Source organism: Dromiciops gliroides, chromosome 2, assembly GCF_019393635.1.
Source record: "Dromiciops gliroides isolate mDroGli1 chromosome 2, mDroGli1.pri, whole genome shotgun sequence".
In the NCBI taxonomy this organism is placed as follows: domain Eukaryota; kingdom Metazoa; phylum Chordata; class Mammalia; order Microbiotheria; family Microbiotheriidae; genus Dromiciops; species Dromiciops gliroides.
The window spans coordinates 679,773,194-679,798,210 of record NC_057862.1 but is presented as its reverse complement, the minus strand read 5'-3'; the positions used below and the strand labels follow the sequence as shown (position 1 = coordinate 679,798,210).

Here is a 25,017-nt window from a genome sequence, read left to right as displayed (position 1 = left end):
CCGAACTCTGTGCCTTGTTCACTGTGACAATGGGAGAGGATTGGACCTGGACTCAAGGAAGATCTAGGTTCAAAACTTGCCTCTTACACTTACTTGCTGTGTGAGTCTGGGCAAATCACTTACACTCCCTGAATTTCTTCTGTAAAATGAAGGGGTGGAATGAGGCAGCATTGAGGGTTCCTTTTGGCCCCAGAGATACTCTAATAGACCCCTCACTATCAGGCTTCTAATGTTTAAGGGAGCCACCCTCTTTGTTCTAGAGGCCTGGAGTCAGGAAGACCTGAGTTCAAATCCATCATCGGACACTAGCTGTGTGACCCTGGGCAATTCACTTAATCTCTTTGCCTTAGTTCACTGAAATGGAAATGATAAACCACCTCAGGATCTCTGCCCAAAAACCCCCCATGGACAGTATGGCCCATGGGTCACAAAGAGTCAGACATGACTGAACAACAACACTCCTTGTCATGGGAAACATTTATTTCATTATTTTTGTTTTTATATCACAGTTATTGGGGCATGCACTTCCCCTCTCTCTCCACCCCTACGTACACATACACACATACTACACACACGCCCTCCACACTCTTACACAGACATAACCCACTCAAGCCAAAACGACCAGCATCCTGACTTGTGTGCCGGCGGGCCGCCTTTTGCCTGAGCAGCTCTTCCTGGCTGCCCCCCCTGACTGCTTCATCCTCCGCCCTCCCCACAGAGCATTTGAAACCGAGTCCCCATTGTGGCCAAGCACAGCCCAGCTTTCCCGCAGAGATGCACAGTGGTTTCCCCCCCCAGCCCCTCGTTTTCTGGACTCAGAGTTTGAGCACGTTCTGGGTACGAGTCTGTACAGAACAAGGGGCACCTGTGCTTGGGGCTGGGGAGCAGGCAGGCGTGTCGATGTGCCTGGAGGCGATCACATTTCATGAGCCCCAGAGCAGAGATGGTCAAAACAACGACTTTTTACTCTCAGCCTCGTTCAGTCTTGGAAACCTGCCAGGGGAAAGCGGGGGCTGGAGGGGCCACCTCCCACCAACAGAGCCTAGACACAGGAGGTTCTAAGAAGGCGTTTCTGTCACTGGCCACCTTTGAGAGGTCCCGAGGCTGGAGGAGACCCTGACAGGAAACCCATTATAAGTGCCGAGCTTAGCGTCTATGATGAAAAACGAATCGGGGCAAAGATGTTCTCCCACAGTCACATGTTCACGAACTTAGAACTGGAAGGGAATTCAAGGCCAGTGAGTCCATTTTACAGATGATGAAACTGACGTACAGACGTGTCATTTACTAAGTATCCGAGGTAGGATTCGCGCCCTGCTCTCCCTGGCTTTTGTGTACCCAATCTCTTTTCAGCACGCCGCCCCCCATGCCACCTCTCCTCCAGGGAGGCACAGGCCCATTATCTCTGCTGCCTCACACTGAGGGTCTTCTTGTTCTGCAGTGCCTCAGTTTCCCTTCTCTACCTCCCAAGGCAAGCTAGAGGATCATTGAGGTAGAGAATGGAGCCTTAGGGTTAGATACAGAAGATCCAAATGGATCGAGTAGTGGAATTGGAAGGAGGAAAGCCTCAGTTTTTTCATCTGTTAAATAGGGATAAAAATAGCACCAAGGTTGTTGTGAGGATTAAATGAGATAAGATAAGGTTTGGGGGAAAGAGATTCACAGGATTCACATCCTAGTTCTTACTGGTAAGGGGTGTGTGTGTGTGCGAGAGAGAGAGAGAGAGAGAGAGAGAGAGAGAGAGAGAGAGAGAGAGAGAGAGAGAGAGAGACAGAGAGAGAGAGAGAGACAGAGAGACAGAGAGACAGAGAGAGAGAGACAGAGAGAGAGACACAGAGAGAGAGAGACAGAGACAGAGACAGAGAGACAGAGAGACAGAGAGAGACAGAGAGAGAGACAGAGACAGAGACAGAGACAGAGAGACACAGAGAGAGACACAGAGAGAGAGAGAGAGAGAGGTTCAAATCCTGTAACTTCCTGGCAGCCTTGGGGAAGTCATTTCCCTGGCCCCGATTTCCCTCGTCTGTAAAATGAAGGGATTGGACAGATGCCTTTGAGGCTTCCTTTGATCCTTCACTTTACAGAGGCTGTGTAAGCTTGGTCTCTCCCTGAGCAAAGTTTGCTTCCTCACTCACTCCTCTAATTCTGCTCGGCTCACACGGTCCCATGTGAGCCCCCAGCACATGGAACCTTAGCTCGAGACACCAGCAAACCCTCCCACACAAAATGACAACGTGTCTTCCTGCTGTGAGTCAGAAGCTGCTGGTGACCTGGCCCCACCCCATTAGAGAGTCTGAGGAATTGTGGGCTGGAGGCTGTGGACTGAGGTGCGGTGGGAAGGCCAATTCTGCAGCCAGAGCCCAGGGTTCGAATCCTGGCTCTCCCTCCTTTGTGACCGTAGGCAAATTCACTTCATGTCTCCAAGTCTCCCTTTCCTCATCTGTAAAGGGAGGGAGTTGGCCTGCATGGTCTCTGAGACCTCTTTCAGTGCCAAATCCTGCGGATCCAGACCAGAGAGGGGAAGCATCTTATCCAATGTTGCACAGCAAATCCACGCCTGAGTCAGGCTTGTGACTCACGCCCCATTGCTCCTTTCAATTGATCCATAGCTGCTTCCCAGCCATGCTCATTCAGCCCTCGAGATTCTCAGAGGCCCCTGGGTCCCATCCCCACTCCCTCCCTCAGGTTCTTGGGTGGAGGGTGGGAGTTTCCCAGTCATCCCTTGGGACACATCCTCCCCCCATTTACTGGCAGATGTGAAGCCCGTGCTGTGCTCCATATCGCAGCAGGAAATAAGACTGGGGCCGCATGCCCCTTTCACAGCCATGGGCCCAGGGTCTGGGGGTGGGGAGTATGGGAGGGGAAGGGTGGCTTCTGTCTGGGCTGTCCAGCCAGGCCATTACAGCCCTGAGTGTGGAGTTCAAGAGGGCATGGAAGGGCCACCCACATCTGAAGCAAGAGTTTGTGTGGCCAGAAGGCAAGGGGTCCTCAGGCCCAGGCCTAGCTATGCCCTCTCCCTCCACTCCCTCCAGGGGCTGGAGATAAGTAAGGAATGGCAAGAAGGCCACTTTAGCTGGAATTAAGAACTCGTGAAAGGGTTTGATCTGTAGTCCTAGGAAGATAGGCTGGGGAAGGGCATCAAATGCCAGACTGACAGAGCCAGTTGGCTGCACAGGAGCCAGGCTGGGGTGGCAGAGCACCCCCCACCCCCTTGCACCCATGATAGGGAGATGGATAAGGACCAGACACTAGTCTAAAAATGGGTGGGCTCCCCTGAGGGGCGTTGGCTTCCCTCTGACTAGAGGGCTTTGAGTAGAGGCCAGATGATTTTTTGACTGGGCTGCAAGCAGGGATTCCTTGAGGTCTGGGTCAGGGAAGACCAGGTAGCGGGTCCCCTCCCCCCCCCTGCTCCCCAGCTCTGGGGTTGTCCCACAGGGAAGGCTCCAGGTTGAGACTGAGGAAAGTTCAGGAATTTGCCTACAGTCACACTGAGATGCCCTTGTGTGTCTCATGTTCTTGTCTGCCTCCCCCACTAGACTCAAAGGTGGCATCCAGGTGTTTGCCTTTCCTCATATCCTAATCATTTAGCACAATTCGGGCACACTGTAAGCGCTCAATAAATGCTTGTTGACCGACTGACTGAATACCCATAAGAGCCTCCAAGTAAGCTGGAGCTTCCTGCCCATTTGACATCTTTCTTTCTTTTTGGCCTGCATCAGATAAACAGCAGGGCAGTGTGGCAGCTTTCTCAGAGGGTCTGAGCCTGTCTGGGCCTTTAACCACTCATGAAACAAACCAAGAGGCTCATTGGAAAACACCAAAAGGCTGAATTCACAGTTTCCATTCAGTCCATAAGCACTTGTTAATTTGTTTCAATTTCAGGTTGACAGTAACAAAAGCCAGCGATCATTTAAGGTTTAGAATATCACATTTGATCCTCACAGCAACCCTGGAAAGCAGAAAGTTGTTATTCCCATTTTTCAGATGAGGAGAAGGAGGCAATAACTCCCCCCAGTCATCCAATTGGCTGAGGTCAAATTTGAACTCAGGTCTTCCCGATTTCCTGACTCAGTGCTCTATCCGCTGTCCCACCTGGCTTAAGTATCTATTTAATACTCTCTTCCCCCCAAGTCCAAGGCACTAGGGATACCAGGATAAAGAAAAATAATAGTCCTTGGCCTTCAGGAAGTGTATATGCTACAAGCAGAGGGTAAAACATTCAGAGAGACAAGAAAGCACGTTTGGGCCAAATACGAAAAGGCTTCCTGTAAGAGGCAGCCCCTCATTCCAGCTTTGAAGGAAGCCAGGGCCTCTAAGAGGCAGAGATGGGAAGGAAGTGTACACCAGGCAGGGGGCACAGCCTGTACAAAGAGGCAGAAACTGGATGGCTGGAGTTGGGGGAAGGGGCGTAATGTTGGAAAATGTTGGAAAGCGGGCTGGAGCCTAGATCGTGAAGGCCTTTAGATGCCAGGCTGAGGAATTTTTCATTTAAATTAGAGAATGACAGAATCTAAGCTTTGGCAGTGAGCTAAGAGGTTTCTTCAAGAAGCCAGAAGCCAGAAGTTCCTTCCGGGCTCTTGAGTTTTATTTGTGTCTTTGTAGCCTTAGGGTCCAGCACAGTCCCTGGCATCTAGTCCAACCGAGTCGCATCCCTTTTGCATGTAGAGAAGCGATCATGCAGACCCTGATAAGAGACCTTCAGTGGGGGAAGCTACCACTTCCTGAGATTGCCTATTCCAACGCTGGGATAGCTCTATTAGAAAATGTTCCTTATATTGAGCTAAACTTTGCCTTTAGAAGCAATAGGGAGCCACTGAAGGTTTTTGAGCTAAGGAGTGACATGGCCGACCTGTGTTTAGGAATACTAATTTGTGTGGAAAGTGAATCAGAATAGAACCAGGGAGAGCAGTTAGGAAGGAGACCATAGCATCAACCAGACAACAGCAATGATCCCTGTCGGGCCCCTAGGATGATCCAAGCATGTTGGGAGACGTGAGGTCAAGGGCCGATAGTATGCCTTCTCCAGAGGAGTTTCTTATTTCAATGCCCTGCCAGATAGTCTTGCCTGTGCTCAGTGCCAGGGGTACCAGGCAAGCTAAAAGCCTGGTCCCTACCCACCCTGGAAGAGCCCATGGGACAATGTCCATAGATGAACAGTCCAGCCTGAGTACAGGCAACCGACAATGGGGAACACCAGCTGTGTCTAGCAGGTTTGTGGCTCAATCTCACTCTTCGGGGAGCCTCTCTTGGGCACCCTGCATCTGCCTCATGGTACCTTGCCCACCACCCCCAGCTGGCTCAGTGTGTGGGGGCGTTGGGACATTTGACCCCAGGGGAGATGCATCCTCCGGGTCTGGTTGACTTTGCTAACGTCCGGGGACGTTTCCTGAAACTTTCAGAATCAGTGAGCCCTTCCTCATGGGCCTAGACCCACACTCTGCTCGTGTTCTGGAATGCTCAGGTCAGTGGCAGATGCTAAATATTAGAAATTCCATTCAGGGTGGTACAGTCTAAGGAGGGCTGTGCACCCCAGGGGGGCTGGGAGCTTTGGGTGTGCTGGAGTGAGCCTCCCTTGCGCCTCATTGTTTCCATCTGTAAATTGTGGGAGAATGAATCCTCCATTCTTTCCCGGCCTCCCTGTGGGGGGCGACAGGGGATGCGAGGTCTGGAGAATGAATTCCTTAGGGAGTGGCCCCCTGTGAGGTGGAGATGGGACTGGGCTGAGTTTGAAGATCATAGATACAGAGCTGGAAGGACCCAGAAACCCCAGAATCTGAGATTCTTGACTCTGTGACCCTGGGGGAGTTCCCTTTCCACGCTGGGCCTTCAGTTTCTTCATCTGGAAATGACGGGGGGTTGCCTCTGAGGTCTGTTACAGCTTGAAATCCACAATCCCATGAGCCAGTTCAGCCCTCTCATCCAGCTAACATCAGAACCCCATAGAGCTGCCCTAAGTGCTGCCAGCATTCTTTCTATCATCCTCTGCTTCTGCTGTGAATGTACAAGACCCTTATTGTCCCGGGCGGGGGAGAAAACAAGATTTCCTAGCTTTTGTTTGTTTCCAAAGGTGGCACCCCAGGTGCCAGGCATCTCTTAAAAAGGGTGTGAGGGCAACATGTTGCCTTGTTTTATATAAAGGGCTTTGTTTTCAACCTTTTCTTCATTTCACAAAGTGAGCCTTGAACCAGCTCCCAGCACATGTGGGTTTGTGAGGCCATGGGAGGGATTCCACAGCGGTGAAGTCAGGAGGAAAGTTATGTGGCTTTTTTTTTTCCCTTTTTGACAAAGAGGTCTCCTAGAAGTAGCTGATGAATGGATGTTTTCCCCTTCCCGAGTCCAGGGCTGCTTGGTGTGCGTCTCTGTCCTCACGTAGGCCCTGTGAGCTCTCGGTGGCCTGACTCGGCTCTCCTGAGCCCACGTTCCCACATGGGGGGTTGGGAGAGACCGGTGTCCTTTTTAACTCTCCTTCCCCTACCGTTTATAGCCCCGTGCTGGGTGTTGGATGCAGACCCTGCCCTCTGGTGACCAAAGATTGGTTGGGAAGCCAGATTTATACACACAAAATAGACAAGTGACAGCATAGGGCAGGGAGATTTAGGGCCAGAATGAATGAGGAGGGGAACAGAAAGTGTCTTAGGAATGAAAACAGAACTAGAGTGAGATTATAGGGCCCCTGGCCCAAGGCAGAAAATTTGGAGGGTGCCAATAACACCTTCTGATGATAGACTTCCCCAAAGTGGCCAGTTCTTCTTTATGGTAGATTCTCCTTGATGCTAGTGCCTTCCCTCTGACGTCATCTCCGATTTCTCCTGTATGCATCTTTTTGGTACGTAGTTGTTTGCATGTTGTCTCCCCCATGGGACCACGAGTTACTTAGAGTGGGTACTGATTTTTGCCTTACTCTGGATCTGCCCTCAACTTTTAGCACGATGCTTGGCGCACGGCAGGGTCTTAATAATTGCTTGTTAACTGACTGACTGGAAACCTTATAGTGTCCTGTGGCCTCTTTCCTCTCCCGGGAAGTTGAATTGCAAGGGCGCCTGGCCCCATCCTCCTACCTCCTGCTCCAAAAGTACAAATTGCTAGTGATGGATGGATTAAAGAGGAAGATCTTGGGTGAGGCAGCTTGGTCCAGGAGACAAAGCACTAGACTGGGAGTCGGAAACTTGAGTTCAAATCCTAGCCCTATTTCTTGCTACCTATGTGACCTTGGGTAAAGGACTTGATCTCTCTGGCCTCAGTTTACTCACCTGCAAAGTCAGGCTTTTGTTCTAAGTCATTTTCATCAGTCTGACTCTTCATGACCCCATTTGGGGTTTTCTTGCCATTTTCTTCTCAGCTCATTTACAGATGAGGAAACTGAGGCAAACATGGTTAAGTAACTTGCCCAGGGTCACATAGCTAGTAAAGTGTCTGAGGCTGGATTTGAACTCAGAAAGATGATTCCAGGGCTGATACTCGATCCAGTGCACCACCACCTAGCTGAGGGGAGGATGGGAGAGAAAGAAAACAAAATTACTTTTGAGGTCTCTCCCATCTCTGGCTTCTAATCTGTGCAGGTTGGAAGGTTCTTAGAAAAGCCAGACCTTGAAGGCTGGGAAAAATTGAGAGAGACAGAGAAACTTCAAGTGGAGAGAAGTGTACAAGCATAGCCTGCTCTCATTGACTATATTTCTAAAATCTTGATACTGTTTTGACATCAGCATCATCTCCCAGCATGCCACTCTGCCACTCAGCACGAATTTATATCAGAGGGAAAAAAAGAGAAAGAAAAGCAATTCACTAAAACTAACCAACCCTTCAGCAAATATAACAGTATATGCACACCCATAGTCCTCCACCTCTGCAAAGAAGAGAAAGAAATGCTTTCTCATATCCCTCCTTCTAGACCCAGTTGGTCACTATAGCTAGTTTTTAGTTTGGACCTCCTTTCTTTGAAGGCTGGAAAGGCATCCAACATCCCCCCTCGCATCCAGGTTTGTTGAAGATGGCCCCACGGGCACCTGGATGACAAGAGATATTGGATACCCATTCTGGCAGTGTTGCCAACTTGCTGGGGCACTGGCTAAATCAATAACAACAGCCTGTTCCATCAATCCATCAACAAGCATTTATTAGATGCCTACAATGTTCTGGACTACAAAGCTAAAATGGAAAGTATCTGCCTGGGGGAGGAGCAGGAAAGGCGGGGAGATACCTCTGTGGTCTTATACAGAATGGAAACAAAACAAATGACTGCTGAGTACTCAGGGAGGGAAAGATGGAGCAAGCAGCTGGGGGTGGGGCTCCAGCAATGGCTTCCTGAAGAAGTCAGCTTTGACGATAATGACTCACATTTACATCATGCCTTAAGATTTGCAAAACTCTTCTACACGGAATCTCCTTTGACCTCACAATATCCTGGGGGGGGGAATTGTATTATTATCCCCATTTTATAGATGAGGACACTAAGCCTTAGTAGTGGGATGACTTTCTCTGATCAAACAGATGTCAGAGGCTTCCCGGATTTCAAGACCAACACGATTTCCCCTCTTGTCCCACCTACAACGATCCCATGAGATAGGTATTATTATCCCCATTCTGTAGATGAGAAAACTGAGCCCCAGAAAAGTAGGAGGACTTGCCCAGGGTCACCAGCGGCAGCACCAGATTCTCTGATCCCAACTCTAGCCCTCTCCACTGCACCAGCGGCTTGCATCCAGATGTCCCGGGTGGGATCCGTAAACATGCCTAACAAAGCGTCAAGTGAAATGAGAGGGATTCTGGGATAAAGGGAATCACCAAAAGATAGCAGGAGTCGGGGGCTCTCTTCTCATCCCTGTCACTAAGCTTCAGTGTGACCCCGAGCAAGTCAGCCCCGGCTCCTGACCGCGGTACAGTGGCAGAGGGGATGAGACGGAGGCGTTAGCGGGTAAGCTGCTTCACCTCTCCGGAGGGACAGCTCCCCCTGGCTTCTGTGGCCGGCTTCAGCCTGGGTCCTCTTAGACCAGGCTTTGATCTCCCCAGCCACTCGCTTTCCCAGTCTGCCCCCAGCCCCCCAGTCTCTCCTTAACAGGATCTCTTTGTATTCTCCTTTCAGCCGGTTTGCAACCGCGACTCCTTCAGAGGGAAGAATTGCCCAGAGTGGTGGAGGGTGAGGAAGGGGAGAGGCTTTGCTGGTCTAATCACTCTGTCCCCACTTATCCTCTCCTTAGGAAGCAGAGGTGTGAGCCTGGAGCCAGGCTGGGATCCGGGGATGATGTCCCCTCGCTCCCGCTCTCCAGAGGTGGGAAGGGGTTGGAGGCAGACGGCCAATGGCAGTCAGGGGGGTCACCGGGGGCCCGGCTTGGCTCCCCAGGGCTGCCCAGGTGTCTCGGCTGATGGGAGGAACCATAAGAAGAGGCTTTGCAGAGCTGGAAAAAACATAATCCTGCCAATGCGACCTTCCTTCCCGCTCAGCGTGCGAGGGCAGCGGGGCCAAATACCAGCGTTCTTGGGATGACATATTTTCCACCGCCGTGTGGGTCTGACCCGAAGTCACTGAAATGATGCCTTGTGAAGCTAAGCTGACATGCTGATTTATGGAGCCAGGTCGAGAATAGACAGGCTTTGCTCCGGGCACCCAGACAGTGCTTCTCTTCAACCCTGTGGGCTCCGCAAAATGATTTGCATGTTGGCAGGACTGGGAGCACTTGGCACGAGGCTCCCTGGATTCCTCTCCCCCCCTCCATCCCATTCCTAATAACCACCCCCTGCACTGCACGTCCCACCACCTCTGCCACACCACCAGCCTCAGGCTGCCTCCTTGCCCTGGGATGCACCTTCTGCCTTTGAATGGTTCTTGGGTCAAAGATTGAGAATGGTGTCTTATTGATAAGGAAATACATGCCAAGGTGCCATGCACATAGTTAGTGCTTAATAAATACTTGTTGACTTAATGCCCATAGGGATGAAGTGACTTGCTTAATTTAAGGTTATGTAGGTAAAAGTGGCACATCTAGGATTCGAACTATGGCTCAAAATTATCTTTTTATTTTTAAAAAACTGTATCTGTGACATCATTTATTTAGGGAGTTCCCAGTGGGGGGAAATGCCATCAATGCATATCTGTAATTCTGGGACTTCACCATACTGAGCCCCGCCTAGACCCATCATGATGCTCCCCAGCCATCTTCCATCACACTCTCTAGCACTGGGAAATGTAACCAAACCAGTACCACCATCCCAGAGGCAGCCGGTAATGCAGTGGATAGAGCACCAGGAGGCCTGGAGTTAGGAAGACCTGAGTTTGAATCCAGCCTCAGACATGTACAGGCTGTGTGACCCTGGGTAACCACTCTGGGCTACAAGTTAGAGTGGGCTAGGTGTCTTCTGGGGCAGCATGTGGAAACCTGGGCAAGTTACTGAACCCAGTTTGCCTCAGTTTCCTCATCTGTAAAATGAGAAGGAAATGGCAAGCCACTCCAGTATCTTTGTCAAGAAAACTCAAAATGGGGTCACAGGGAGTTGGACATGACTAGAAGGACAACAGGTAACCTCTAAGATCCCTTATGGGATCTTATAATCTATATCTATATCTATATCTATATCTATATCTATATCTATATCTATATCTATATCTATATCTATATCTATATCTATATCTATATCTATATCTATCTCTCTATCTCTCTATCTCTCTATCTATCTATCTATCTATCTATCTATCTATCTATCTATATGTAATCTATGATCCTATCATTACAAGACTGCCTAGGCACAGAGACATTCAGTGACTTGCCTAGGGTTGCACAGCCATTCTGTGTTCAAGATGGTACTCCATCTCCAGTTTTCTTTTCACCTCCCACATTGCTCCTCATAATTGGGATAAATATTTGAAGCGATGGTCAGCAGCCGATCTACCAGCACCACATATCCGGCGCTCTACCCATTGTATGGAGCACCTTGAGGGGAAGTGGCCTGCTCTGTGGCTTGGAGTAGGCTCAGGATCCCCAGTTCCCAGAGTGACCCCCTGCCCCATGTTTCTTCAGCTGTGGGTAACCTGGGTTGGGAACCACAAGAGAAGGGGCTGGAGCCTGGAGGTGATTAATAATAATCATAAGGTAATTAACATGCTGGCCCCAGTTGCTTGACTTCCAAAGAGTAGATCTGGCAAATTCCTCCCATAGCCGATCACTCAGAAAATTTTCCAGGGGCTCAGGCCACCAGCGCTCCCTCTCAGCTGTGGAAAAGCTTAGATTGTTCCGGTCATCTCCTGGGACACACAGCCTGGTGGTGCCCCACCCTGGCTCTGCTTTTATAGAGGCTGCTCCTCAAACACACAAACCCGAGGCCATCCATCATCAGCCCACCAGCCCAGACTGTCTCTCCCTGCCAATTACTAGCCTGGTGACCTTTCGAAAATTCCTTCCCCTCCATGGACCTCAGTTCTCTCCCTTATGAAAATGAAGCATTGTCTGTGGGTGTGTGCTGGATTCTGTGATGACAGAGATAATATCGAGGGCCTCAGCACGAGGGGATGTGGAAAGCAATACCCACTTTATAGATAGGGATACTGAGGCTCAGAGAGGTTAAATAGCTTGTCCAATGGCAAAGGTGGGAATCAGATTCTGACCTTCTGACTCCAAATTCAGAGTAGTCTTTCCATTGTGCTGTGCTTTCATCATCACTGTTTTACAAATGAGGAAACTGAGGCTCAGCAGGGTTAAGTGACTTGCCCAGGGTCATACTGATAACACCTGTCAGGAGTGGGACTTAAACTCTGGCTTTCCTTACTCTCAGGCTAGAACTCTGCTTGCTTACTGTGTCCCACTGCTTCATAATAAAAGCCAAGATGGGAGGTTTGTACAATGCTTTTATGAGGTGAGCAAGGTTTACATGTCGCTTGAGCCTCAAAACAACCCTGTGAGGCGGGCGTGGTTATTATCATTATCCCCATTTCACAATTGAGAAAAAGGCTTCAGAGAGGTTCACTGACTTGCCAGTGGTGACACAGCAACTATGTCTCAGAGTTAGGATTTCGAACACAGGTCCCTCGACTCAAAGTTCAATGCTCTTTCCGCTTTAAGCCAGATGTCATTCAGCTCTGTGGCCTGAGCTTGTCTGTAGACCTTGAGGTCATAGATGGCTTATCAAGTCCACCCCCTTTGTTTTGCAGATGGGGAAACTGAGGCACGGAGAGGTGAAATGGCTTTCCTAAGGTTGCACATTTAATAGGTACCTGCCACAGGATTCAGACGGAGGCTTTCCTCACTACAAGTCGAGGGTGCTATCCACTTTGGTCAGAATTCTTTTTCTTGTGTGCTCATCCCATCTCTCCAAAAAGATTGTAAGCTCTTCCAGGGCGTGGATTTCTGGCAGTTCTTTGGTGCCCCTTCCTAGCACAGGAATCAATTTTGGGCATTTATTAAGTGCTTACTGTATACCAAGTGCTAGGGATTGAGACAAAGCAGTTACCAATGCTGGAGCCTAGTTACTGATGCCCCCCAGGTCAGGAATGTGCTGGCTCCTCATCTCCCCCTCTGGCTTCCCTGGTTTCCTTCAGGTACCCACCTTCTGCAATATCTTGTATTCTAGTGCCTCCCCCATAAATCATCTCCAATCTATCCTGTCAGCTCCCCGTCTGTACATAATTATCTGCATGTTATGCCTCCTATTAGACTGTGAGCTCCTTGAGGGCAGGCATTGGTTTGTTGTTTTGCCTTTCTTTGCCTCCCTGGGGCTCAGCAGCAGCAGCCCCATGCTTGGCCCCACTTTACCCTCTGTCTGAAGAGCTGCACTGTGGGTGGTGACCTGCCTGCCCGTCAACGAGTCGTCGCTTCCACTGACCCCTCTCGTTCCTGCGCTCTGTCTTTGTAGAACATGAATATCCAGGTGGACGACATCCGCATTCGCCCCGTCCTCTCTGCTTACCGGAAGCGCACTCCAGTGACGGAGGGCTACGTGGAAGTCAAAGATGGCAACAGCTGGAAGCAGGTCTGCGACACCAACTGGACCACCAAGAACTCCCGGGTCATCTGCGGCATGTTTGGCTTCCCCACTGAGAAAAAGTACAACACCAAGGTGTACAAGTAAGTGGTAGCCCGAGCTGCCGGGGGGCTCTGGGCTCCTTGGCAATGGAAGCTCCCTCCAGGACGTGGCAGTGGGAGGGGAGGGTCAGAATCCAGAGCCCACCCTTCATGCCTGCCCAGGTATCTCCCTCCGGATCCCAAGAGGGCAAGTGAGCCCTGCAAATGGGATTAAGAACTGAGCAGCCTGCCCGATGCCCTTGGGTGATGGAACTAAAGTGGAGTTGAAAGCACTGAGCTTGTGGGCATAGGACCTGACTTCCAATTCTGACTCAGTCATTTACTACCTGTGTGACTTTGGCCAAGTCCCTTACCCTCTCTGGGCCTCAGCATCCTGAACTGTAAAATAAAAGAATTGAGCTTGATAACCTCTGGGGTCCCTTCCAGCTCCAGAACTAGAATCCTAGATATGACCAAGAGCCTCAGTTTCTTCCTTTGTAAACCCAGGGTGGCAGCTACACAGCTCTGTGTCAGAGAAGGTGCTAATCTGCCTGGTTAGAGTGAATTTCCTTATCTAGGAAGCTCTTGCACCAATGAAATAACTAGTCCAGTTTAAAAAATATTGTGGGAATCAGCTTGGATTTCTGAGGTGCCTGACTGCTTTAACTCTCTTAAAAGGATTAACAAGGGATCCCCGCCTCCTGCTTCCAGAGCAGCTGACATCTAGATAGTGCCTCTTCTCCAGGCAGCAACTTCCACACTGGGACAGTTTGTTAGGAGCACCTTCCAACCTCAAGCTCAAGTTGGCTTCTTCCCAACTTCCACCTGTTGTTCCTGGTCCTGTCCATTTCTAACCCTGATCGTGGGGCAGAGGGATTTGGGGGGAACAGGCCTTCCTGTTCTCCCTGGGAGGTGCTCATCTCTCCATTGACAATGAGGCTGGCTGCTGCAAAAAGTGAGGAGAGCAGCTGGCTGCCCAGCTGATGCCTTTTCCGCACCTATTATGAGCCAAGAAAAACAAATTTCTTTGTCTCTGGGCCTTCCAGAGTTGTTGACAAACCTCCTATATGTGCAAGAGCAGACAAAGATTCCCCCTTCAAGTGCATGTGCATGCACACATACACACTGACTGCACTTAGGACAGCATTGGTCAGTCTACTGATACCTTTCTTTTTCTCTGGATCCTTTCCCCTGTGTTCTTCCTTCCTTCTCCAAGATGTAGCAGAGGTGGATAGGATAGTTCTCTGAAGGGCTGAAATGTGGAAGAGGGATCATTTGATCAGTCAATCAACAAACACTTGTCATGTGCCTACAGTATGTGCCAGACACTAGGGATGCAAAGAGCAATGAATGAATTTCTGCCTTCAAATAGAGTACATTCTATCAGATTACAGGTCTTAAAAAATAATAGTAATAGGGAATAATGTATCCTGTTCTGTTTGGGGACAGAACTAAGAGGGGGTGTGTATTGTGGGGCAGCATGAGGAAGAAAGTGTGTGGATAGGGAGTTAGCCCACCCTTGAGACCTTCTGGCTGTGTTACCTTGGCCAAGTCACTTAACATCTCTGTGCTCTGGGGGCAACTAGGTGGTGAAGTGGATAAAGCACCGGCCCTGAATTCAGGAGGATCTGAGTTCAAATCCAGCCTTACACACATGACACTTGCTGGCTGTGTGACCCTGGGCAAGTCACTTAACCCTCATTACCCTGAAAAAAACAAAACATCATCTCTGTGCTCTACACAGTTCTATGAGACTACAAGTTGCAGAGAAGTTTCTAACCAACATTAGTAGAGAGAGTTTCCCCGTCTAGAAGTGTCTTACACTTTCTATTTCCCCATCAGAAACTCTCTGGAGCTGTCCAGCAGCATGAGGGATTCTCTCAGGTGGTTGTGATGGTCCCATCACCAGAAGTCACAGAGCGATGACAAGACTCAGAGCTAGAAGGGACCTCCCAGGTCATCTAGTCCAACCTAAAACAAATGTACATTTTGTTAATCACAGCAGCATCTAGGTCCATTGGGGAAATGGTACCAGACCTATAGAGTCACACACATCAGGGGCCATGGATGTCATCCATCTTCCTTAGGTGTGTGTGTGTGTGTGTGTGTGTGTGTGTGTGTGTGTGTGTTTATTGTTGTCAATCACTTTTTTGGCCCTAGAGAAGGATCAGCAAGACAATGCCAACTCCTTCATCTTATAGATGGGGAAACTGAGGCCCATACAGGGTAGGTGGTTTGTCTGTTATCATGCAGCTAGAATAGCCAGAGTCAGGGACCAGACCTTAGTCCTCTGGTTCTAAGCTCAGCCCTCTTTTCCACTGCCTCACCCTGATTCATCATATTTACCAAAAAGGAAACTGAGTCCCAGAGAGATGAAGAGACTCACATAGTCACATGGCTAGTAAGTAAGCCAGCCAGGATTCAAAGCTAGATTCTGTCTCCAGATCCAATGTATTCAAGTGGAAGCTGGGTGGCTGAGCCAGCGATGTCAGCAGTGTGAGAGGGGATTCCTGTAGGACCGATGATCGGGGCTGGAATCAGACTGATGAGCTCACAGCTCCCTCCCTTGACACTCTCTCCATTCCCAATGATCTCATTAGATGAAGGACAGGGTGATGTCCCCATGTGCAAGGCCGGTCAAAAGCAAGACACTTCTTGGAAGGGAGAACTTCTCTCTCCCTGAGAAAAGCTTTCTGTCTTCATATTGCGATTGTTAGTAGAGAATTTTCCCCACAATAGCAACTAGCTTGGCTTGTCTTCTTCTAACTCAGAGAAGCCAGATCTCCCAGCATGCTCCAGAGGAAGGCCCCGGTTCCTTCTCCATTGCCCTCCCCAGCCCCTTTGAGGTAGGATGGGCTTTACAAAGCAGATACAATGGATAGAGTGCCTGGCCTGGAGTCAGGAAGTCTCTTCTTCCTAAATTCAAATCTGGCCTCAGACACTTCCTAGCTGTGGGACCCTGGGCAAGTCACTTCACCCTGTTTGCCTCAGTTTCTTTATCTATAAAATGAGTTAGAGAAGGAAATGGCAAAGTGCTCCAGTATCTCTGCCAAGAAAACCCAAAATGGGGTCACAGGGAGTCAGACACAACTGAAAAACAACTGAACTGGGCACTACAAGGCTCCGTATCCTGGGCCAAGGGTTCTTTGCTCAGATGGAAAATTATGAACACATGTGGAACAAATAGACGAAAAACCAAATTGACATTTTCCCAAACGACTCCCAGAGCTGCCTTTTCCCTAACTGCTGCTGGGCTTAGGAGGCTGGGGGTGGGGGAGGGACCAGACCACCTTCAGCCACGCTCCATGTTAAAGAAAGTGACTAGCAACACGATTGAGCACCCACCCAGCTCAATGAGCTGATCCAATCCAATGAGTGTGGACTCCAGGAGGCACTCACCGCCTTAGGCAATGGGAATCCAAAGAGAAAGATGACACAGTCTCTACCTTCAAGGAGCTTCCATTCCTTTGGGCACTGCAACATGTACCCAGATGATGGTGGTGGTGGTGGTGATGGTGATAACTCACATGGTGCTTTGAGATTTGCAAAGCAGTTTTCATAGATTTTTATCTCATTTAATCCCCACAACAATCCTAGGACATAGGTGCTATTATTATCCTCATTTTACAGAGGAGGAAACAGAGGCAGGCAGAGGTGAAGTGACTTAGGCAAATGTTGACTAAAGGTATAAAGAAAGACTCCCTAAGGCAGCTGGCATATGGCTATAAAGCTATGAGTCTAGACCCCTCATTTTACAGATGAAGAAGCAGTTATGCAGTGCCTTATGGTCTGCAAAGTGCTTTATGAATGTTTCATTTTATCCTCACAAAACCCCTTGGTGTTAGGAGCTCATTATTATCCCCATTTTACAGTTGAGGAAACTGAGGCAGACAGGGAAATGACTTGCCCAGGGTCATACAACTCCTGGGCAAGAGCTGAGACTCGAATCAAAGTCCCCTGACTCCAAACCCACAATTCTTTCCATTGTGCTACATAGTTTAAAGGAAGGGCTCAAAGGAAGCTGGGAATTCTAAACAGGAAGAAGAGAGAAGGGAAAGAGTTCCAGGTATGATCACAGGAATGCAGAGGTTTGAGACAGGAAGGGACTTTGGACGCCATCTTGCCCAACTCCCTCATTTCATAGAGAAGAAAGCTGAGACCCAAGAGGCAAAGTAACCTTCCCCCAAACTCACAGGTGGTAAATAACAAAGCTGGGATTTGAACTCAGATCTTCTGACTTTCCCTCTGGCACTAGCCCTAGAATCAGAAGACTTGGGTTCAAATCCTTCCTGTGATGCTTGCTACCTGTATGACCTTGGGCAAGTGGCTTAACCTCTGAGGGGCTGTTTCTCCATCAAGGCTCTCCCCACTCTAGCCCACTCAGCTCCTAAAATGATCTTTTTAAAGCATGCATCTTCCATGCCACCCCCACATACTCAGTAGACTCCAGGGGCTCCCTATTACCCCCATGACCAAATGTAAAATCCTCTGTTTGACTTTGAAAGCCCTTCACAACCTGGCCTCATCTTACCTTTCCAGTCTTCTTACACTCTCCTCCCTTTGACATACTCTGTTTCAGGAACACTGGCGGTCTTGTCATTCCTCAAACACAGTTCTCCATTTCCCAATTCTGTAGCTTTGCTCTGGTTGTGTCCCATGCCTGCATTGCTGTCCCTCCTTACCTCTGCCTCCTGGCTTCCTTCAAGACTCAGCTACAACTTTCCTTTTGTAAGAAAACTTTCCCAGTCTTTCTTCCTCAACAAGAGCCTTCCTTAAGATATTACCTCCAACTTACCCATCTCTTGTATGTCCAGAGTTTGCATGTTGTCTCTTCCTTTAGAATGGAAACTTCTTCTTGAGGGCAGGGAGTGGGTTTTTTCCTTTGTATCCCCAGTTTTTAGCATGGCGCATGGCACATAGTAGGCACCTAATAAATGCTTGTTGACACGCCTGGCCCATAGTAGGTCCTTAATAGATGCAGGTTGACTATCTGATCTATAAAATGAAAAATTAGATGGGTTGACGTTCAAGGTTCCTTTAGGGTTCTAGATTTATGGTTCCATAAGGAAAAACCTAGTACTCTTTCCACCATATTAGTCTACTGTAAGAAGGCACAGAGGGGACAGATAGTAAAATTGATAATAAATTGATTTCATGTTGAGTTTGGGGAACAGCAAGTAGACCTATTCTGCTGGAATATTGAAGGTCTGTGGCCAGGGGAGGAGGAGGGAAATGGGCAGTTATTAACTTCATTTCTTCATTCCTTCATCCATCCATCCATCCATCCATTCATTTGTGTGTGTGTGTGTGTGTGTCTTGCTACTATCAGGACACCTATTGGAAGAGGTAAGGGTGAGGGCATGTGATGATTCAGCTGAAGGGTCTAATAGCACAGAAGTAGGTCAGATGTGATGAGAAGAGGCATCTGTAAGACCCAGTCCAAATTTCCCCTCTTCCAGGAAGGCTTCCGTGACTGCCCCAACCCATTGCAACCTCTCTGTTCTCTGAAGATCCTACAGCTACTACAATCTCTGTGAAACCTTTTGCACTTATCATATGTTGTCCTGTTTTATTCATTACTTATCTGTCATACCTATGTCTTACTTTGCTAACCCCAGTGTTTCATGGTGGAGGGAAGATGACCCTGGGTTCCTAGGATCAGAGACTGCGGAGCTGGAAGGGATCTCAGGGGCCATCTTGTCCACCCCCCTCACTTTACAGATGAATAAACCAAAGCCCAAAGGGATATGGAGCCATAGATATATTGTAGACCTGATGGGGGATGGGACCTTGGGGAACATTGAGTCAAACTTTCCCATCTTACCATTCTGTGGAGCAATAATTTGAATGCCTTCCCTGCATTGGCTACCTTAGTTCATCCTGTCTGTATCTTGTTTGTACAAAGTTGCCTCTCCCATGAGATTGTGAGCTCTTTGAGAACAGGAACTATCCTTTGCCTCTCGTTATATCCCTAGCACTTAGTTCAGTGCCTGTCACATCGTAGGAGCTTAATTAAAGCTAGTTTGCTAGCTAGTTTACTATTCCTTTAAAGTAGAACTTTAATATTGGAATCTCCTGATTGGTCCTTGACTTGGAGTGAGGAAAAGCTGATTTCAAATCCTACCTCATATACTTACTAGCTGTGTGACCCCTGCTGAGCCATTTAACCTCTGTTTGCCTCAGTTTCCTCATCTGTAAAATGGAGATAATAATGACACCTAAGCACAAGATTTATTTTTGTAAAGTGCTATATAGATGCTAGTTATTAGTATTATTGTTATGTGATGATGTTAATATTTTCCAGGCACTATCTAAAGTTCTGAGGACACAAAAAAGCAAAAAGAGTCCCTGGGCTTAAGAAACTTATATCTAGTAGGGAAGATCAGATACAAGATACATACTGGATGACAAACTCAGGATCCAAAAGGGTCTTGACTAGAATCTTGGTCCAAATCTAAAAAAAATGAGAATGAATAGGAACAAATGTAAATCTTGTATTTGGGTTCCAAAAATCCACTTCCCCAATTGCACATGGGGGAGGTCTGGTTAGAGGGAAGGCTGCCTAGTGGATTTTAGATTCAACATGAGTCAACAATGTGATGTAGCAGCCAAAAGAGCTGAAGCAATCTTGAGAAGCATGATGAGAGGTGTGGACTCCAGGACTAGGGAGGTCCCTTTGTTCCCTGCCTTGTTCAGACCTCCTCTGTAGTACTGTGTTAAGTTGTGGGCACTACAGTTCAGTAAGGACATTGATTATCTGGAGGGTGTTCAGAGGAGATGATGTCATTTGGGATCATCTGAAGGAAGAGGGGGAGATTAGCTGGAAGAGGAAACTGGAGGAAGTGGACAGCTGTCTACAAGTGTTGAAGGAACTGTGAGGTGGATGTGAGATTAGCCCCAGAGGACCAGACCAGGAACACAGGGGCACTGTAGGCTTCGTGTCAGGAAAAACAATGGGAGATGTCCCTGAGTGGTCCGTATCAGGCCAGGAGGAAGTGGATTTTCCTTTTGTAGAAGTCTTCAAGCAAAGCCTCGATAATTATTCATCAAGTACAGCCATAGTGGGGATTCCTTCCAAGTACAGATGGACATGCTGACCAGAGATCTTTTCCAACACAACGATGTGTCTCTCAAATGTGATTGCAGTGGAGTTCTGTGACATTGGCACCAACAATTAATACGTGAATACCAATGTATTAATATCATTCACCATTGCGAAATGGTATTCACTGGAGCAATGTTGCAAGGGTATGTGGAATAACAGCTGGTGTCCTGGCCTGGGAGTTAGGAAGGCCTGGGTTCAAATCCCTCTGGGGCTACTTACCAAGCCTGTGATCCTGGGCAAGTAACTGAACACCTCCAAGCCTCAGTTGTATCTGTAAAATGGGAGCAATAACTTTCAGCTTTCCAAGCAATCTCTCCAAGACAGGCAGTCACTCAACAAGCATTTATTAATCACCTGCTAAGCTACAGCTAAGCACTGGGCATAAACATGGGTCCTGCCTTCAAGGAGTTCTCATTCTAACAGGAGAAACAACATGCCCACTGAGGTCCCTCCCAGCCAGGAATTCCTGCTGAGAAGCAGACTAGCATAGTGAGCAGGCCACTGGAGTTGGAGTCAGGAAGAACTGGGTTCAAATCCTGAGTTAAATACCAGCTGTGTGACCTTGGGCAAGTCATTTAACACCATCTGCCTTAGTTTCCTTCTCTGTAAAGTATGAGGATTGGGCTCAGTGGCTTCAAGGGTCCCTTGCATCTCTAAATCTCCAATCCTATGATGCAAGCAGTGATCAGAGATTGCATGACAAGGAAGAAGAGAGGTTTTGAGGAGGTCTCATTTGGTGATCTCTTCACTTACCCTTGGTAGCAAGGTACTATGGAAAGAATGAGAGGATCTGGGATTCAGATCCTGCCTCTGATGCTTACTGAAATATGACCTTGGGCAAAAATCACTGCACCTCCCTGGGCCTCAGTTTCCTATTTTGTAAAATTAGGGGGTTGGACTAGATACCCTCAGAGGTCCCTTCTAGTTCTAGACTGATGATGTTAGAGGCAGCTGAGTAGTGTAGTGGATAGAACACTAGAGTTAGCCACAAAAAGCCCTGAATTCAAATCCTCCCACCTCTCCTAGGGAACTCACTGAACTTTTCTCTGCCTCAGTTTCCTTATATGTAAATCCCTAACTCACAGGGAATCACATGAGATAACTCATGTAAAGGAGTTTGCCATCCCAAAGTGCTGGAGAAAACTGGCTGTTCTTATTATACTGTGCCCCCACAGTCCCTTCAGTGTGAGTGAAATCCTGGCATTCCCATCACTTATTCCATGAAGCAAGGGGACTGTTAATTGTGAGCCTGACCAAAAGGCTTTCTATGAGCCAAGAGCAATTGGGTGAGCTCCTTGCTGGTATCCCCGGAGACCTCTCTCTCTCCAGCCCCCTCCATATGGAAGGGGGTTGGAGGGAACACAGTGTTCAAAAGTGAGGAGAGGAGGGAGGAGGAAAGGGATGGTGCTAGTGTTAATCCCAGCAGTCAGGGCTGTGGACTTGTCTCCACAGCATGCATTGCAGGTCTGTCCTCTTGACTCATATCTTGTTGGCCCTCATTTCCATTCGTGTGTCATTTGCTCCAAAGAAACAGCATTTGTGAGACAGTCATGCCTGTCTGTCTCTGAGACCAGAAGAGCGAGGGAGCAGCTGGGCTCCCCACTCTTGATCATCAGTCTGCCCGGGATGCCGGCTAGATTCCTCAAGGAAGAAAAGCATTTAGTTGGCAAGGGCGTTGTTTATAGTTTTTCTGGAATGTCAGAGAATTCTGCAAGTTTGGGGGAGAGGGAGGAGCTTGGGGAACAGGCAGGGGCCTGAGGAGTGAAGCCAACATTAAAAGAAAGAACTGGGAGACTGTCTGAGGGGCCTTGCTACAAGGTCTGGCCCCATCCCCCGGGCACTCCCATGTTGGGCAAGCACAATCCCCCTCCCTGGGGCAATGACCTTTTCCACCCAAATATAAGAGCAAGATGGAAGCTTATGTACCAGGTCCCTGACAATCCTGCTTCTCCTGTTCCAGTCCTTCCTGGGTATTGCTACCAGATTAACCTTCAAACACAGCTTTCGTAACAACAATGATAACAACAGCAATAGCTAATATCTCTTTAAGGCTTTATGGTTAGCCAAGTGCTTTGTAATATGATCTCATTTGATACTCACAACAATCCTGGGAGGTGGGATCCCCATTTGACAGATGAAGAAACTGAGGCAGCAGAGGAGAAGCTACTTGCATGTGCCCAGGATCACACTGCTAAGAAGTATCTGAGGTGGGATTTGCACTCAGGAAGATGAGTCTTCCTGACTCCAGGCCAGCCACTCCATCCATTTCACCACCAAGACAAAAGGTTGTCCAGCTTTTGCTTGAAGCCTGCTGTTGAGGGAAGCCCTCTGCTTTCCTGCTGGCCCATTCCTTGGAAGAGTTGGAAGTTTTTCCTGATGTTGGGCCTAAATTTTCCTCTCTGTATCTTCTACTGTCTTGCTCCTAATTCTGCCTTGTGAGAACAAGCAAAAGTTCAATTCTTCTTTCACAGAAACTCATTGAATTTAGAACTAGAAAGACCTTTTGAGATCATCTAGTCTAATCCCCTGATTTTTTAAATGAGGAAACTGAGGCCTGGAGAGATTAATATTGACAACCATCATAGCTAACCTTTAGACTATGCTTTAATGTCTGCAAAGTGCTTCATATACATTATTTAATCATTTCATTTGGGGCCCAGTGACTTGTTCATGGGCACAGAAGTAATAAATGGTGATGCCAAAATTCGAACCCAAGTCCTCTGACTCCAGATCTCATAGCATCTCTCTGCCTTCCCATAACAGCCATGCAAGTACCTGAAGATAGGCATGATATTTCCCTCTCCCCCAAAGACTCCTAGTTACTTCAATCAGTCTGCATGTGGCATGAATATCCATGAGGCGGAAGGGGCTATTAATTGTGTCAAACAGTAATAGAGATAGGGTAGGATGAGTAATGATAAAAAAGGGTTGAAATTTAGGGGAGGGGAAAGACCTACAAAAGATAGAAGCAATGGCAGGGAACAGAAGATGCAGAAAAAAGAAAATTGCATTGAGCAGTTAGGAGGTGTTGGGGACCTTGGACAGAGCCATCTGAGTACATCAGCAGCACTGAAAGCCATATTGCAGGGGGCTGACAACTGAGTGGAAGATGATGTAATGGACGTCTTTGGGACAAAGGATGTGAGAGCTGGGGTGGGGGAGATCTTAGAACAGAGAATGTCCAAACCAGAAGAACCTTAGAATGCAGAATGCCAGAATTCCAAGGGCCCTTAGAACACAGAAGGTGAAAGTTGGGAAGGTGGTTAGAATAGAGACCTTGGAATATCCAGGCTGGGAGGGTTCTTCGAACACCATTCCAACCTTCAGGGACTATTTTCATCACAGCCTTTGAATCCTCAGTGCTTATTGGCCTGTGGTGGGTGTTTAATAAATGTTTGGTGAGTTGAATGAAGTTCTTAATTAATAAAGGAGAGACCTGAGGCCCAGAGAGAGGTGGCCTGAGAACTTCCCCGGCCAGAGGTGCTGTCTGCCATGCCAGCCTCCCAGCCCAGTCACTCTGTCCCTCTCCCCTTCTCCCTCAGGATATACGCCAGCCGGCGGAAACAGAGGTACTGGCCATACTCGATGGATTGTACGGGCAGTGAGGCCCACATCTCTGGTTGCAAATTGGGCAATCAGGCTGCCCTGGACCCCGTGAAGAATTTCTCCTGTGAGAATGGCATGCCCGCCGTGGTGAGCTGTGTGCCGGGCCGGGACTTTGCACCAGGCAGCCATACGGGCTTTGGAAAAGCCTTCAAGTCAGAGGTGAGCACAATCAAGCCGGACTCAGACACTTAATGCCATGGACCGGCAGGCAGCAGGGGAACCCTGAGAGGGAGGGACCTGGGGTGGGGCTCTAGCCAAGTGAGGTCACCTGGGCAGGCAGGGGGCCTGGGAACTGCCCAGATGCACTCATAGTTGTCCAGGGGAGGTGAAGACGGGGAAGCTTGGTGGACCATGGAAATCTCTGCTCATCATCATCTCTGCAGCTCCCAGGACCTAGAGAACAGGGTCCATATGCTTCAGATCTTGCTAAGCCTTCCATAGCCTTGTGCCCTCCTGCCTTTTCCACTTTATTTCTCATTATTCCCCCTGATTACACCCAGTACTCCAGAAAAATTGGACAAAGAAGGAAGGGAGGGAGGGAGGGAGGAAGGAAAGAAAGAAAGAAGGAAAGAAAGAAGTAAGGAAAGAAAGGAGAGAAGGAGGGAGGGAAGAAGGAAAGGAGAGAAGGAGGGAGGGAAGGAGAGAGGAAGCAATTATGAAGCACCTACTGTATGCCATAAAGGGGCAGGCTGGGTGGTAAAGTGGATAGAGCATAGGGCTTGGAATCAGGAAGACTCATCTTCATGAGTTCAAACCTGGCCTCAGACACCAGCTATGTGACCCTGGGCAAGTCATTTAACCTTGTTCGCCTCCATTTCCTCATCTGTCAAATGAGCTGGAGAAGTAAATGGCCAACCAATAACCTTGCCAAGAAAACCCCAATGGGGTCACAGAGAGTTTTACAGACCAAATCACAAATACTGTTTCACTGATCCTCACAACAACAACCACCCTGGGAGGTAGAGGCTGTTATCTCCAATTTACAGTTGAGGAAACTGAGCTAAACAGACATGAAGTGACTTGACCAGGGTCACACAGCTAGTAAGTATTTGAGGCAGGATTAAAAAGCAGGTCTTTTGGACTCCAAGTCCAGAGCCCTCTTGACTATGCTCTCTAGCTGCCTCAATATTCACTGTTCTTAATAGGTTCTCCAAGAACAATTTGTTGGAAGGTGGTTCTGGGAAAGTTTTGATGTCAAGTTAAAAGGTTTGGACTTTTATTTGGTAGGTACTAGGGAACCACGGAAGGTTTTAAAGCAGAGGAGTCGTCATGGAGGGCTCTTACGAGGGCCCCAGAAATCATCCAGTGCAGCGACCCCAT

The 25,017-nt window shown here is 48.5% G+C and overlaps 1 protein-coding gene across 1 annotated transcript in view; it reads left to right on the top strand.

Annotated features, from left to right (window-relative positions):
- Positions 1-25,017, top strand: part of LOXL2 (lysyl oxidase like 2) — a 124,049-nt gene that overhangs the window by 33,211 nt on the left and 65,821 nt on the right. Inside the window, exons 3-4 of the mRNA XM_043986445.1 lie at positions 12,838-13,049; positions 23,634-23,856. Coding sequence (XP_043842380.1) covers positions 12,838-13,049; positions 23,634-23,856 — 435 coding nt within the window. The remainder of the gene's footprint in view (positions 1-12,837; positions 13,050-23,633; positions 23,857-25,017) is intronic.